The following is a 16957-nucleotide window of genomic DNA, read 5'->3' as shown; positions in this document are numbered from 1 at the left end:
TAGAATCTTCAAAACAAATTCTATGCACTCCATATCCTAGGATAGTAATGGAACATCCTAATTTTCAGACAGAGTATCAAATAGGTCATTTTAGGGGGTCTAACCCCTTGCTCATTTTTGACCCAAAAAATCGAGATTTTCAAAATCGAGTTTTTGTGCTAGGGTGGAAGCCTAGGCAACGCTGATTATATAACCGGAAATCCCAATTCGATCAGACGAATATAACAGGAGATATCGCAGATTGAAATTCGCAAATTTTTGAAAAATGCCATTTCCAAGATGAAAATCTAAACGGAGGCAGATAGGCTTTCGAAAATACTCGCAATAGATTCAGCGTGTTCGAAAACCTATATTTTAATACCAAAATTTCAAATATTTGGCCCTGTTTAGGAGAAAATAATGTTTTTTGTTTTTTCACTTTTCATTTTCGAGTTGACTTCGAAGAGCTCTCTGGAAAGCAATTCTCTATTGAATCGTCAACTATTTGGTTTTCTAGAATCTTCAAAACAAATTCTATGCACTCCATATCCTAGGATAGTAATGGAACATCCTAATTTTCAGACAGAGTACCAAATAGGTCATTTTAGGGGGTCTAACCCCTTGCTCATTTTTGACCCAAAAAATCGAGATTTTCAAAATCGAGTTTTTGTGCTAGGGTGGAAGCCTAGGCAACGCTGATTATATAACCGGAAATCCCAATTCGATCAGACGAATATAACAGGAGATATCGCAGATTGAAATTTTTGAAAAATGCCATTTCCAAGATGAAAATCTAAACGAAGGCAGATAGGCTTTCGAAAATACTCGCAATAGATTCAGCGTGTTAGAAAACCTATATTTTCATACTAAAATTTCAAATATCTGGCCCTGTTTAGGAGAAAATAATGTTTTTTGTTTTTTCACTTTTCACTTTCGAGCTGACTTCGAAGAGCTCTCTGGAGTTCAATTCTCTATTGAATCATCAACTGTTTGGTTTTCTAGAATCTTCAAAACAAATTCTATGCACTCCATATCCTAGGATAGTAATGGAACATCCTAATTTTCAGACAGAGTACCAAATAGGTCATTTTAGGGGGGTCTAACCCCTTGCTCATTTTTGACCCAAAAAATCGAGATTTCGAGATTTTCAAAATCGAGTTTTTGTGCTAGGGTGGAAGCCTAGGCAACGCTGATTATATAACCGGAAATCCCAATTCGATCAGACGAATATAACAGGAGATATCGCAGATTGAAATTTGCAAATTTTTGAAAAATGCCATTTCCAAGATGAAAATCTAAACAAAGAGAGATAGGCTTTCGAAATTACTCGCAATAGATTCAGCGTGTTCGAAAACCTATATTTTCATACCAAAATTTCAAATATCTGGCCCTGTTTAGGAGAAAATAATGTTTTTTGTTTTTTCACTTTTCACTTTCGAGTTGACTTCGAAGAGCTCTCTGGAGTGCAATTCTCTATTGAATCCTCAACTATTTGGTTTTCTAGAATCTTCAAAACAAATTCTATGCACTCCATATCCTAGGATAGTAATGGAACATCCTAATTTTCAGACAGAGTACCAAATAGGTCATTTTAGGGGGGTCTAACCCCTTGCTCATTTTTGACCCAAAAAATCGAGATTTTCAAAATCGAGTTTTTGTGCTAGGGTGGAAGCCTAGGCAACGCTGATTATATAACCGGAAATCCCAATTCGATCAGACGAATATAACAGGAGATATCGCAGATTGAAATTTGCAAATTTTTGAAAAATGCCATTTCCAAGATGAAAATCTAAACGAAGGCAGATAGGCTTTCGAAATTACTCGCAATAGATTCAGCGTGTTCGAAAACCTATATTTTCATACCAAAATTTCAAATATCTGGCCCTGTTTAGGAGAAAATAATGTTTTTTGTTTTTTCACTTTTCACTTTCGAGTTGACTTCGAAGAGCTCTCTGGAAAGCAATTCTCTATTGAATCGTCAACTATTTGGTTTCTAGAATCTTCAAAACAAATTCTATGCACTCCATATCCTAGGATAGTAATGGAACATCCTAATTTTCAGACAGAGTACCAAATAGGTCATTTTAGGGGGGTCTAACCCCTTGCTCATTTTTGACCCAAAAAATCGAGATTTTCAAAATCGAGTTTTTGTGCTAGGGTGGAAGCCTAGGCAACGCTGATTATATAACCGGAAATCCCAATTCGATCAGACGAATATAACAGGAGATATCGCAGATTGAAATTCGCAAATTTTTGAAAAATGCCATTTCCAAGATGAAAATCTAAACGGAGGCAGATAGGCTTTCGAAAATACTCGCAATAGATTCAGCGTGTTAGAAAACCTATATTTTCATACTAAAATTTCAAATATCTGGCCCTGTTTAGGAGAAAATAATGTTTTTTGTTTTTTCACTTTTCACTTTCGAGTTGACTTCGAAGAGCTCTCTGGAGTGCAATTCTCTATTGAATCATCAACTATTTGGTTTTCTAGAATCTTCAAAACAAATTCTATGCACTCCATATCCTAGGATAGTAATGGAACATCCTAATTTTCAGACAGAGTACCAAATAGGTCATTTTAGGGGGGTCTAACCCCTTGCTCATTTTTGACCCAAAAAATCGAGATTTTCAAAATCGAGTTTTTGTGCTAGGGTGGAAGCCTAGGCAACGCTGATTATATAACCGGAAATCCCAATTCGATCAGACGAATATAACAGGAGATATCGCAGATTGAAATTCGCAAATTTTTGAAAAATGCCATTTCCAAGATGAAAATCTAAACGGACGCAGATAGGCTTTCGAAAATACTCGCAATAGATTCAGCGTGTTCGAAAACCTATATTTTCATACCAAAATTTCAAATATTTGGCCCTGTTTAGGAGAAAATAATGTTTTTTGTTTTTTCACTTTTCATTTTCGAGTTGACTTCGAAGAGCTCTCTGGAAAGCAATTCTCTATTGAATCGTCAACTATTTGGTTTTCTAGAATCTTCAAAACAAATTCTATGCACTCCATATCCTAGGATAGTAATGGAACATCCTAATTTTCAGACAGAGTATCAAATAAGTCATTTTAGGGGGGTCTAACCCCTTGCTCATTTTTGACCCAAAAAATCGAGATTTTCAAAATCGAGTTTTTGTGCTAGGGTGGAAGCCTAGGCAACGCTGATTATATAACCGGAAATCCCAATTCGATCAGACGAATATAACAGGAGATATCGCAGATTGAAATTCGCAAATTTTTGAAAAATGCCATTTCCAAGATGAAAATCTAAACGGAGGCAGATAGGCTTTCGAAAATACTCGCAATAGATTCAGCGTGTTCGAAAACCTATATTTTAATACCAAAATTTCAATTATTTGGCCCTGTTTAGGAGAAAATAATGTTTTTTGTTTTTTCATTTTTCATTTTCGAGTTGACTTCGAAGAGCTCTCTGGAAAGCAATTCTCTATTGAATCGTCAACTATTTGGTTTTCTAGAATCTTCAAAACAAATTCTATGCACTCCATATCCTAGGATAGTAATGGAACATCCTAATTTTCAGACAGAGTACCAAATAGGTCATTTTAGGGGGTCTAACCCCTTGCTCATTTTTGACCCAAAAAATCGAGATTTTCAAAATCGAGTTTTTGTGCTAGGGTGGAAGCCTAGGCAACGCTGATTATATAACCGGAAATCCCAATTCGATCAGACGAATATAACAGGAGATATCGCAGATTGAAATTTTTGAAAAATGCCATTTCCAAGATGAAAATCTAAACGAAGGCAGATAGGCTTTCGAAAATACTCGCAATAGATTCAGCGTGTTAGAAAACCTATATTTTCATACTAAAATTTCAAATATCTGGCCCTGTTTAGGAGAAAATAATGTTTTTTGTTTTTTCACTTTTCATTTTCGAGTTGACTTCGAAGAGCTCTCTGGAGTGCAATTCTCTATTGAATAGTCAACTATTTGGTTTTCTAGAATCTTCAAAACAAATTCTATGCACTCCATATCCTAGGATAGTAATGGAACATCCTAATTTTCAGACAGAGTACCAAATAGGTCATTTTAGGGGGGTCTAACCCCTTGCTCATTTTTGACCCAAAAAATCGAGATTTTCAAAATCGAGTTTTTGTGCTAGGGTGGAAGCCTAGGCAACGCTGATTATATAACCGGAAATCCCAATTCGATCAGACGAATATAACAGGAGATATCGCAGATTGAAATTCGCAAATTTTTGAAAAATGCCATTTCCAAGATGAAAATCTAAACGGAGGCAGATAGGCTTTCGAAAATACTCGCAATAGATTCAGCGTGTTCGAAAACCTATATTTTCATACCAAAATTTCAAATATTTGGCCCTGTTTAGGAGAAAATAATGTTTTTTGTTTTTTCACTTTTCATTTTCGAGTTGACTTCGAAGAGCTCTCTGGAAAGCAATTCTCTATTGAATCGTCAACTATTTGGTTTTCTAGAATCTTCAAAACAAATTCTATGCACTCCATATCTTAGGATAGTAATGGAACATCCTAATTTTCAGACAGAGTATCAAATAGGTCATTTTAGGGGGGGTCTAACCCCTTGCTCATTTTTGACCCAAAAAATCGAGATTTTCGAAATCGAGTTTTTGTGCTAGGGTGGAAGCCTAGGCAACGCTGATTATATAACCGGAAATCCCAATTCGATCAGACGAATATAACAGGAGATATCGCAGATTGAAATTTGCAAATTTTCGAAAAATGCCATTTCCAAGATGAAAATCTAAACGAAGAGAGATAGGCTTTCGAAATTGCTCGCAATATATGCAGCGTGTTCGAAAACCTACATTTGCTCACCAAACATTCGTATATCTAACACCGTTTACCAGAAAATCAAATTTTGAATTTTTCCATTATTCAACTTTCGAGTTAGGTTGTACCTAGCAGAAAAATCATAGTAGATTTAAACATGATACATTATCTGAAGAAGCAACCTTCATAGTGATAAATCCCGACATTTCATCCATCCCGGCGCAACCGTTCGGTCTTGAGGAAGTTTTAACTGAACCCAACTTTTTGGGAATTTTTCGAAGGTCAGATTGCGAGTAGTTTTTCTTCTTGGATAATCATCGTAGATCTAAATGTGTTACATATTCTGATAGAGCTATTCTTATAGTGATAAATCTGAAAAGTTCATCCATCTCGGCGCAACCGTTCGGTCTTGAGGGAGTTTTAACTGAACCCAACTTTTTCGGAATTTTTCGAAGGTCAACTTGCGAGTAGTTTTTCTCCGAGAAAAATCATCGTAGATCTAAAAGTGATATGCTATTTTTAAAAGAGCAACTCTTCTAGTAATAAATCTCGAAATTAATTCAAAGGATGCGTTCACATCAACAAAACGCGGCGCTTCTCAGAGCGCGCCGATTGAACAGTGCGCACCAGCCCTCAACATGCTAAGAACCGAAATACATATTATCACAACCGGATTCGATATTTCCTCGTAACTAGTCCGATTAATTATAGACTGCACCCACATTTTCGATTTCTCCAAAACAATCAGTTTCCGATCAGAAATCCGTCCGCACCTACATGCGCTCTGGCCAGTTTCCGCTTTCTACCGAAATACAAATTCGATATCTCTTCGGCCAAAGTCGCCAGCCGATATGGCTACCGGCTACGGCAGTAACAATACAGGAATTGCCGATGCGATTACAAAACTCAACTCTATTACAGCACACATGTAAATAAACGTGCATTTACGTCAAAACCGCGACCTAATCCCATAAAAGTGACATCACGGAATAAGATTACAAAGGAACGGACGGTATTTACTCAGTTTAATCACGACTGTAGATGCCGGCGGATGACATGAACCGAGATATTGGCTGGTAAATGTTTCGGCTCCGAGCGTCGTCGAGATGGACCTTTTGGAAAACCTGATCGTTCTATCGGAAAAAGCGGCAAGGATAGCCAGGCTGATCAGGAAGGATGAGCACCTCTTCAGGCTGCTGGTAGAGCAGAAGAAACCGGACGAGGCTAATCCGAGGTTCGTGGACGATTTCAAAACATTGGCGGACGTTTTGATACAGCAGATGATCAAGTATTTCTTGGAGTTGCGGGTATGTCACTTGTTAGCTTTAAGTTAATGTCCATCGGCTTTTATATTCAGCGTTATTTGAACTCAGACATTTGGGACTGTTACGAAATTTTCCATCATTTTTTCACCATTTCTTCGAATAATGATAATATCTAAATCATCTAACTCATTCTTTAACCCATTTCTTCATGAGTTTCGCAGTTCCAGGTAAAAATTTATTTGAAGTATTCGCAGTAAAAATTTCTACTCGAATATCAACAAAATCCTGACAAAGTTTTCGATCGTTTATCAATTTCCCTCCAGCGTTGCGCTAAAAGTTTTCTTTAAGTGTTTGTGAAGGTGGTTAATGAGAAACTAAAGCTCCTTTTAAAGCTGATCCCAAGCGTGTTCGATGGGATTGAGGTTTGGCTAGCGAGGAGGCATGGCCAAATGCAGACTACCATGAATTTCTAGTGCTTCAATTGTTACACGCTCATTGTCAACTTTCGTGAGAAATTTGGCTCAATAGCAGCATGAAACAAAGGAATAATCAATTACTTGTTCCATGTTAATCTGCGTATTCATGGTAGCATCAAGCACCAGCAATTCTGTACCTATAGATATCGATAGGAACGCCACCCTAAACGGTAGTACAGCAGTTTCATTTTTCATTTCATTTCGTTGCTGTATCCCGTTACCGGGAATTAATCTACAAAAAGACATAAAAAAGAACAGACTTATAATTTCTTGGGGCTACCGACTTGCGACTGTGTGCCCTCCTGTGACTGAAGAGACCCAACCGTGACCTACAGATCCTTCCACACTCCGGGCATGGATAGTCACCAACCATATCTGGCAGCCGCTGTATTCTTCTCGAGTCTCCATTATAACTGTGGACCAAAGACCTCCACTGTGACCTGTCTAACGCTAGTTGTTCCCAGTTATGATTGGCATTAATTGATTTTAGGGATTGATGTAGTGTATCCTTAAACCGCTATTACTGGCCTCCTGGTTTCCGGTCTCCCTCTGCCAATTTGCCATACAGAGCTATTTTGGGGAGTCTTGTGCCTTGCATCCTCAGAATGTGGCCGCTCCATCTGAGTCGGGCTCTCGTTACTTGAGTCTCAATTGTTGTACAACTCGCGCGTTGCAAGACTTCTGCATTCGAAACTTTGTGGAACCTTCTGATGTGCATTATCTGTCTTAGATGACGTTGTTGCGTTTGTTCATGCTGCTAAACAGCTGTCTTGGTCTTCAGATTGAGGTCGTGATTTTGAAAGACTCCGACCTTTAGCTTCCAGAATGCCCGTGATGCCGAATTGATACGGTTGTATATTTCCATGTCTAGGTTAGCGCTAGTATTCATGAAGCTTTCCAAGTATTTGAACTGCTCGACCTGTTCTAAGGTTTCATTCTCCAGGCTGATATCTGTTTGAACGCTTTCTGGGGTACTTATCAGGATTTTGGTTTTGTCGATATTTAGTCTAAGGCCTAAAGCTTCGTATATATGTTTATAGAGAGAGTACAGCAGTATACACAAGTGAATCTCATTTAGGTTTAGGAAATAGGGAAGAAAATTTAGAAGGAAACACAGTGGAAATCAATTTCCTGGTTATAAGTTCGAGCCTGGTTGACTTGAATGAGGATAACATTAATCAAAATTCGTTTCTATAAGGAAACAAAATTGTAGCAAATTACTAAGTTACTTAGGAAACTCCACACCCTGTATCAATGAAGTTATTGCAGAGACTTTCTAGGAATATATTCATTTGAGTCAGGATGAGGAACGATCAGTTTTTCAACCACATCTACAGAGTGGTTCTTGAGTTATCGTCTGGTCTCACAAAAAAGTGAAAAAGCGATATTTGTGTTTTCTATGTATACAATTCGCATTTGATTATCATAGATTAAGCTGGGTAAAGCTGCTTCAATTTGTGACGAAGACGAGAAAAAACCATCAAGTGAGCTAGACACCGAAGTAGTCGACTAGCTTGGCGCAGAGCTGCTTCGTTATAATTTTGCAATGGTGCTTGACGTTGTTATACATTTTTCTTTATTCATTCTTGGTACTCCACTTCCATTCTGTTTTTTGATTTGTTTACCTGCTCTTTAACGAAAGCCCTGTGTTTCCTTTCCCTGATATCATCAACCTTTTGCCTGTTTTTCATTTCGCTTTGACACAACAACGATTCGAACTGTTTTGGAATGTTCAGTTTCCAGGGATTGCAGAAAGGGTTAGAGGGGAAGAGAACAACACATTTCGTAACACACTGGGTCAAGAGATTACTGTAGAAATCAAGAAAACTCTTCAGGAAACTGCCGATTTATTGAGAATTATACTGAATGGAGATTCGACAGCAGCATATCTTCTGGCGGAAGAGGTACATAGACACGTTGATATTCGAGACGTTAACACGAAGAGGGTAGAATATGACTGGTGGATGGACCTTCAGGAGATTGGAATATGGATAGACCCGATAGGTGAGTATGAAGATTCTACAGTTCTACACAGTGAGAGTGTCTGACTCGGAATAAATTCAGCAAATCAAACACAGTTTTTTGTTATGAATATGCTCGGACATATCGATTAGCATTTTGAATTGTGACTTCGTTCGTTTATTTAGAGATCCTTGATGAACAAAAACAAAAATGTCCTTGAGATTCTCATAGAACACTAAATGCAGCCAAAAATCTGAGGAAAGCTTTGAGGTCAAGACCACAGACTTCACACGCATTTTTAAATTAACGACCATAAGGTTGTTCAACCGGCTTGGTAATGAATTAGAACAACTCTGCTTGTCTGGCAGAAAAATATTTTTCCAATATTTCCAAAAATAACAACGACAGTTTGTTTTTTCAGATTCCACAGCGGAATATATCAATGCTAGTGAAGATTCCAGTGGGGAGGGCCAATCCGGGTTGAACTGTGTGACGATATTGATTGGAGCGTATGACATAGGAACTGGCGAAGCTGTTTTGGGAGTTGTCAATCAACCATTCTGCTCTAATGTCGACAACTGGTATAGATTTTTCCCTTTAATATTTTATTCTTATGTTTTTCATATACTTACAGCGGGTTTCATAAAACTCTTACTGCCCGATCAACGATTTGACAGTCACTGGATTTCAAAAACGAAATCACTAAAACTTTTTCATTCCTACATATATTGAGAAGAAGCAATTTAGAAACATTGAATAGATGTATATAGATCATAATTTGATTCGAGAATTGAATTCCGAATTCTTATGACGGAATTATTGATTGAAAACAAATTGACGTTTATCTGTCAATCAAGCGTTGATTCCCCGATCGAGCTTTATGAAACCGGGGGTAAGTGTTGTCATTGCTGATACAAAAGCCTTTTCCCATTTGTAATTGTATTTCTCAAATCATGCATTGTTACTATGATTAGTAGCCATAAATAACAAATGTACAGGGTGTTTTCAAAGGTGAGGCTTTTTTTGATAGAAAGTAGAACTCATCAAAATAAGTGGCTTAACCAAAAATTGTCCAAGATGACTGAGATACAACCCCTTGAAGTTCGAGCAAATTTCATTGATTTTCAAGGACAGGACTGTGGAAGGTGACTCCGGCATCGTAAAAACGAAACAAAACATAAACATATGGCTGGACAATGAATGGTTCAGTAACAAGTTCATCGGATTAGATGCATCAGGTCACTTTGGAGAGGATCATAATCGTTGTATCGTGCAATTTAGGGTGAAAAAAAAATGTTGAAAATCGAGGCAGTTTCTTGAAACTGCTTATGTTAGTTATGTTGAAAAAGTGCCATGATGTTTCCCCATTTCATCCCATTTTTACGACGATTGTTGGAATGTTCGAACAAGAAGATTGTGATGCCCATTAGTAAAAAATTAGTGAATAATTTAGACGAATTTTATTGGTGAGAGAAGTTTCCATTTTCATTACCACATTGTCGAATCAGGAGATGAGTTTTTTCCCACTGCTTTGCGATAATTCAGCTAACAAACGGTCTAGGGTCGAATTAGGATCTATTTCAGTAATCATTCAAAATTTTTTTATCAACTTTGTCATTTTAAAAGGTATGTATAGGTGATATACATACATATACATTTTGACCAGTTCTACCTTATGTTGAAAAAAAGCCTCACCTTCAAGTACACCCTGTATAATTTATGGCACATCTGCAAGTTTATCAAATTGAACATCACTGAATCATCAAAGGGTTATTGAATTCATTTTTCAGTTGGAAAGGCGAATGTACTTGGGGAGTCAGTTACAATTCCACCAAAATCAATTCCCTTAATACTCCACCAACCAGAAGTCACTGTGCTTATTTGAGCAGTTCAGAAGACGAAGCTGTGAAGACGCGGCTGATAAATAAAGGTTATATCATCAAGGAAGCTCCTGGTGCTGGCAATAAGATACTCAAGGTTATCAAAGGACAAGGGGATTGCTACGTTTTATCCAAGAGTACAACTTTCAAATGGGACACGTGTGGTCCTCAAGCCATTCTGAAATCTCTTGGTGGTGATATTGTAAGCTATTCGGAAGCTCTTGAAAATAGAATAGTCAGCCTGAAATATCCTCACGATGTTGAAGGTAAAAGTGGTACTAGTAATGGAGGAGGATTGCTTGCATTCAGGATGCCGGAGATTTTAGAAGACTTTATAGAAGAAAAATGACAATAACTAGTACCTGCAATTATTTTCACATTATGTATACAAGTAGTTCTTATTTCAACCAATAAAGTATTGATTTCGTTTAGGCAATTTGAATCCATATCAAACCTAGGAATAATAATAATGAAAGCAGAAACAAAATTCATATTGTGTACAAATCACTAACACTTATCACTAGATTCGGCTTTTTACCATGTCTTTTTATTTATTACTGTATTTCTTCAGAGAAATAGTGAATTATCAGAAAGAAACTACTATTGACATTGAACTGTGTATGCCAATAAATAAAATTAATCTACAATTAGCTCGGATTAAATTTTGAATTCACAAAAACACAGCATTTGGGTCATTTGATGTGAAGATCAGCCAATAGGTCATTTATCTGATGTTCTGAGCTGTCTTATTTTGTTCTTCAATAAACTTTGTTGGGTTCGAATCATCTTTCTGTTCTTCCTTCAACTCGGAAAGACTATACAGTTACCTGATCTAAGTTCATTGGGCATCAAAGCCAGGCTTATATTTCAAATGTTTTGGACATACAAGATAACACAGTGATCAGGTGAAATAATCAAGCCTTACGTAGTAGAGGGGGGTCATTTTCATTAATAAATTAATTCTAAATGATATGTTCACATGATTATTAACTATAAACGTGCGTTCTTTAATTCTGTAGCCTACAATAAACAGAAACATCATCCTTAAGAACGAGAGAGAGAAAAAAACAAGTTCATTGAATTTCAACATTTATTTTCTATCACACTGAGAATAAGCGTCAAAAAATGAAGAATTTCTTCAATGATTTCACAAAGAAATTGAAATATTTGAATATATCGATGAATTTGAAAGTTAAATAATCACCATTTCTTCGCTTATACTCAGACTGAGAAATTATATACTGTATCCAGTTATGATGGTAATGCGTCGAGGTAAAACAGTTTGCAGCACCCAAACAGTGATGCATTCTACCGAATGAAATCACCCCTGATAAGTGATCTTTACAGATGAGTGGTCCACCAGAGTCACCCTGAAAATTTTTTAATTAATTCTATTCCATTTATCAGGAATTTTCTGAACTCTTTCATGAATTTTCAGCATGACTGTTTTTCAGTCATTGTCACGTCCTGCACTCTAGAGCTTCAGAAAAATTGGGTCGACTTTACGAATTCTTACCAAGTTTGGGCATCCCTTTTCACTGAATCCGCAAATCTTTGAGTTGTCGAAAGACATCCAAGAGAAGAATAGGAAGCATTCCTTAGAAGGAAGTATTGAAACCTCTATTTCTTTCAAATAAGGGTGAGCAATGAGAACTGTTTCTCCTTCCTGAAAATATGAGGCATCTCTACATAACATAACAGACGACTGACTTAAAAGGTGCTGATAGGTTGGCAAGAAAGCTCATCGTCAGTGAAGGATAATACGAAAATTTGTCTAACCACTTCATACCAACTTTTGTTCACCATAAGAAATATCTAGTTCTTTTTCTTTGAAGTAGTAGATATCGAATATCAGTAAAAAATTCAATGATATCTGATACCAAAGAGTACCAATTATCTCTTTGGCTACTTACGCCTCCTGCGTTTATAATATACAGGGTGAGTCAGTGACTCGTACAAATATTTTAACAGTAGATTTTTGCGGTCAAAAGGAACACCTCCCTCCAATACTATATAAGGGATATAGCTATTTGAAGCTGTGGCACCTCTGGAAAAACAAAATTATCTTCAGAATGACTAGCTAAATCTGTGACTCTACACATCTGAGGGTCGTGGACCGTTTGTGAGAACCAAACCAACTAAAAATAATTTTTTTATGGCTTCTCAACAGTAAATGGTGAAGAAAAACAGTGTTTCTTTCGACCCGAAGAATCTACTGTTAAAAAATTTGTAAGAGCCAAAGACTGACCCTGTAGACAGCAGTGTCGGACAGAGTTTCTTGCAAATTCATCAACACCTTCAGGGTTATCGGTACTACCTTCGTTAAACCCCATCCAGATACTCTGCAAATCGTTCCTGGTTTCGGATCTTTCGATGATAGAGCTATTGGTCTGATGAATGCATTGTTTTCAAGAGGTTCTCCAAGCTGAAGAGAATATCATCAATAATGGTTAGATTCATTTCTAGTCTCAATCTCAATATACTGTAGAGAAGAGATAGTTCAAAGCCAATATTCGATCAAATAATGTACAGGGTGAGTAAAAATCGTTGTGTAGTAAGTAGTAAGGTGATCCCAAGAACAATAGCGGCTAGAAGAAAACGGATGACATATTTCTGAGTTTTTGTTCATAACTCTAGAAATCTAGGCCGATTCTGTTTTCAGATTTGGATTACCCAGGAAAAAAAAAACTAGATAATGTGTCATCCGTTTCCTTCTAACTACAATAGAACGAACTTTGCCCAGCCTGTACATAGATGAGCGATTTATTCACATTACTATTTTGTTCTTCTCTATATTTTTGCCTTGTTGGTAGTAACAGCGGTAACGCTTTTTTCTGCCATTCTCGTGTACACAATATACATAGTTTATATAGTTTGGTAAGAGGGTTGTTACATTCTTCTGCTACTGAGATGGGTCTCCCTCATCACCGCTGTGTGAAGGATATGACGAAGGAAAAATGATGATCTGAAAATCAGTCAATAGTCTCTCACCTCCAGTAGAGCGATATCGTTTTGTATCATTGTAGAAAAATACCGTGGATGTTGATGTCTTCTCCAGATCTTTCTCCAGATTGTTGAATTTTTGGGTTCATAAACAGTCAAATCGCCAACAACTATCGAACATTCTTCGAGATTCAATAACTTCTCGTTATGAAAAGCGCAATGAGCTGCTGTCAATATGAATCGAGCATGTACTATTGCACCACCGCAAATGTGTAGAGATTTATACCTCACAGACACCTATAAAGAGCAGTTAATTTTGAACAAGGCTCTGATTTTCTTCGTGCAGTTATGAATTTGCTTGCACCTGAAATGGATAAAAGATCCTGTGCTGAACTTCTGATCCTCCTACAATTCTTGGTTGCCTCTTTTTATTATAGACCTTTTCGAACAGAGTTTCACTCGTAGATGTTTGGATTAGCAGCCAAATTATCATTAATGACATGACTTTAGCTCAATTAAATCGTTGCTTGTGTGTCATATCTATGCTTGAAGTATACATATTCATTTTTGATCAATGATCGTTTTAATTATACAAAAAATTGCTCGTTATTTCATCGCTACCTCTCAAACTCAAGAATTATCTATTATCATAATTTTAGGATACAGTTTATCAATGTAACCATAACATATTGCAGAATTTAAGGTTTACAAATGTCTGTTGGGTGATGATGACATTGAATTCTTCATATAAATAATTGAATACATTTCAAACTCGTAAAGTTCTTAATTTATCTGTGAGGCACTTCCTCATCTCCCTCATAAAACAAGCCGCTCCAGCTTTATTGTTCCATTTACAGAACAACACATCAAATAAACTTTTTTCAACCACACCAATCGCAGCGAAAGCACTTGCCACATGTTAGCTGCTCTACTTGCTCCCAGATTATTTTCTGCTCCAGCGTGGCATAATCTGAATGTGAGAAGCATAAATAAGTTTGTGTTGATGCCGTCTCCCATTGTTCCAGAATGCTGAAACGCTTTTGGAAATGGGAAATTCGCATTTGTACTGAATAATTAGTGGGAACACGTTACTGGAACGTGTCGACATTGGGTTGATTTATCCGCGGTCTCCATCCACTCAGATGGCAGGAAGTTTAAGTTGTTCCTGGTCGTTGATGAATACTGTTACATCTCGTCAACCTCGGGTAGGAACTAGGGCTGGCAAGTTCCAGGAAAACATCGGGTCGACGAATATTTGGAAAGCTATTCTTCTGTCGGTGTGGGATTCTCTTTGCTCTCTGATGATTCCAAGTCCAAAATCAACCGAGAGCATCTTTGTACTCCATAGAATGGTTGACACTTGAGAAAAACACTGTTCAGAAAAAGAAGAAGAAGATAATTCACTTAGGTACCTAAATGTGATAGAGCGTGAGTCTTTGACTCGTACAAATATTTTTACGACCTTCCTCGTTCGTCGCAGACTTCATAGACAGCCATCTTTGTCTATCTCATCAAGATAGCGTATTTGTTATCCTTTATCATCAACGCATATTTCAGTCAATATTGCCAACTTGTGCAATAGAAACGAAACGCTTTAAATTTTAAATACCCATTTTATTATTCATTTTCAAGTACTCAAAATAATTTTTTTTGGGAAACGGTTGAAATGGTCATTTCAAAATGTGACGTTTCAATGATATATCATAAAAAATACATCATTTTTGTCAGAAAGAGTATCACTTATTGTGTATTCCAACTATCGATGTTTTCGATATGTGGATGTGTGATTGCCACCCCTAATCTCCCTACGCTGGCAGGAAATTCAAGTAGTTTCTAGCCCTTGATGAATTCCATTACAACTTACGAAGCCAGGACTGTCGACCCTTTATGTTAATTGTATCAAGGAACCATAACTAATGCGGCAATGTGATTGCGGAAGGGTCAGGTGGCTTGTTGAGTCCCGAATAAGGATCTGAGCGATTTTGGAACGGGCTCCTTGGGATCGGCAACTGGAGAAATAGAGCGATCTGCTGACCCCGGTGTCTCCGCCACGTAATGCTCGAACCAATTACGCCTGATGGCTGAGTGCGATCCCGTGAATACAATACTCGGAATTGTACTGGAGGATTGGATGCTCCCAATGCGATTATTCACAGTTTGCGTTTATATCTGGAATTAATTCCTTGATTTGATTTAAGGAATATACAATGGCGACGATCTTGACGTTTCAGTTCGTTGGGTGGGAGGCATATTAATAATGATTTAATGCTATGGAGATGGGGAGATGCGACGCGTGGAGTTGCTTGGTCGCAGATCTTACATTTTGAAAGACCTGGAGGAATTCAAGCTTTGGTACTGAGGAAGTAGACATGGTTTAAGATTCTTCGCTTTTTCAGTATCTTCGTTGTTTTGTGATGTTAAACGACTATACTCATATGGTAGCCCCATGCCATGTAATATGATATACACTGGATAGACAGAAATTGAAGTAGATAGGCATAATGTTTGCCTATCCACACACAAAACATGGTCCCCATGGCTTTTAATAATAATTATAATGAGTTCAAACTCAAGGAAGGGGCAGAAATGGAAGCTATGAAAAAGGGGGATACTCATAAGTATCTAGGGATCAAACAAGCTAGAACCAGATGATAGATGGAGAAAGAATTACCTGAGGAGTTCACTCGAAGATTGAGAAGGATAATGAAAACTAGTCTGAACAGAAGAATCTGATCAAAGCGATTAATACCTACGCTTGCTCAGCACTGAGTTACTCATTCGGTGTCATCTCTTGGACCACCACCGATTTAGCAGCCTTAAAGAGAAGAATAAGGACGATGCTGACAAAACACAGTAAACTTCACCCCAAAAGCTCAATAGAACGGACAGAACTGCCACGACACCTTGGGGGTAGGAGAATTGTTATTTCGTCCAACCGTATGTCTCAGGAAATTGAAGGACTTCGAAAATATTTCCTGAACAAGGCTGCTTCGTCAGAACTGCATCGAGTAGTTTGTGTTGCTGATAATTCCACTCTGTTAAAGCTACAACAGGACACTCAGCAGAAAGCAAAATGCAGAAATTGATTGAATGGACCTTTGCATGGAAGGCACCAGAACGAGGTCAACCATGATTACATCGACATATCTGCGTCGAAGTACTGGTTTACTTCCGGAGACAGAGGGCTTCATCTTCGCCATCCAAGATCAGATTCCAGCAAGGAACGCAAGGCTAAAGTCATGAGTTCAGATTCAAGGATGGTGCAGAAATGGAAGCTTTGAAGAAGAGGGATAATCATAAGTATCAAGGGATCAAACAAGCTAGAATCAGATGCCAGAGGAAGAAAGAATTACCGGGGAAGTTCACTGGAAGATTGAGAAGGATAATGAAAACTGGTCTGAACAGAAGAATCTGATCAAAGCCATTAATACCTACGCTTACTCAGCACTGAGTTGCTCAATCGGTGTCATCTCTTGGACCACCACCAATTTGGCAGCCTTAGAGAGAAAAATAAAGACGATGCTGACAAAACACAATAAACATCACACCAAAAGCTCAATAGAACGGACAGAACTGCCACGACACCTTGGGGGTAGAAGAATTGTTGATTTGTCCAACCTTATGTCTCAGGGAATTGTAGGACTTCGAGAATATTTCCTGAACAAGGCTGCTTTGTCAG

The 16957-nt window shown here is 37.7% G+C and overlaps 2 protein-coding genes across 2 annotated transcripts; one reads left to right on the top strand and one right to left on the bottom strand.

Annotated features, from left to right (window-relative positions):
- Positions 1 to 5572: 5572 nt before the first annotated feature.
- On the top strand, positions 5573 to 10764 carry LOC123319337 (inositol polyphosphate 1-phosphatase). Its single transcript, XM_044906251.1, has 4 exons — positions 5573 to 6059; positions 8230 to 8497; positions 8877 to 9036; positions 10246 to 10764. The coding sequence occupies exons 1-4, from the start codon at positions 5859 to 5861 to the stop codon at positions 10682 to 10684; spliced, it is 1068 nt and encodes a 355-aa protein (XP_044762186.1). The 5' UTR covers positions 5573 to 5858; the 3' UTR covers positions 10685 to 10764.
- A 689-nt stretch (positions 10765 to 11453) lies between these two features.
- LOC123318401 (alpha-fibrinogenase albofibrase-like) lies at positions 11454 to 13760 on the bottom strand. The gene is made up of 4 exons (XM_044905012.1): positions 13327 to 13760; positions 12653 to 12760; positions 11852 to 12001; positions 11454 to 11705 (listed from the first exon to the last, which is right to left on the bottom strand). Exons 1-4 carry the CDS (start codon positions 13354 to 13356, stop codon positions 11454 to 11456), a joined length of 540 nt encoding a protein of 179 aa, XP_044760947.1. The 5' UTR covers positions 13357 to 13760.
- Between the last annotated feature and the right edge of the window lie 3197 nt (positions 13761 to 16957).

Source organism: Coccinella septempunctata, chromosome 8 (assembly GCF_907165205.1).
Source record: "Coccinella septempunctata chromosome 8, icCocSept1.1, whole genome shotgun sequence".
Taxonomy (NCBI): domain Eukaryota; kingdom Metazoa; phylum Arthropoda; class Insecta; order Coleoptera; family Coccinellidae; genus Coccinella; species Coccinella septempunctata.
This window is presented reverse-complemented; position numbering and strand designations above follow the sequence as displayed.

What these genes read in the sequence shown, in the direction of transcription:
- LOC123319337 (XM_044906251.1), top strand. Translation starts at nt 5,859, where the DNA reads ATGGACCTTTTGGAAAACCTGATCGTTCTATCGGAAAAAGCGGCAAGG. An exon ending in AGTATTTCTTGGAGTTGCGG is followed by an intron (nt 6,060 to 8,229) that starts GTATGTCACTTG and finishes TGGAATGTTCAG; the next exon opens with TTTCCAGGGATTGCAGAAAG. An exon ending in TGCTCTAATGTCGACAACTG is followed by an intron (nt 9,037 to 10,245) that starts GTATAGATTTTT and finishes TTCATTTTTCAG; the next exon opens with TTGGAAAGGCGAATGTACTT.
- LOC123318401 (XM_044905012.1), bottom strand. Translation starts at nt 13,356, where the DNA reads ATGATACAAAACGATATCGCTCTACTGGAG. An exon ending in ACGATATCGCTCTACTGGAG is followed by an intron (nt 12,761 to 13,326) that starts GTGAGAGACTAT and finishes TATTCTCTTCAG; the next exon opens with CTTGGAGAACCTCTTGAAAA. An exon ending in CTGGATGGGGTTTAACGAAG is followed by an intron (nt 12,002 to 12,652) that starts GTAGTACCGATA and finishes TCATATTTTCAG; the next exon opens with GAAGGAGAAACAGTTCTCAT.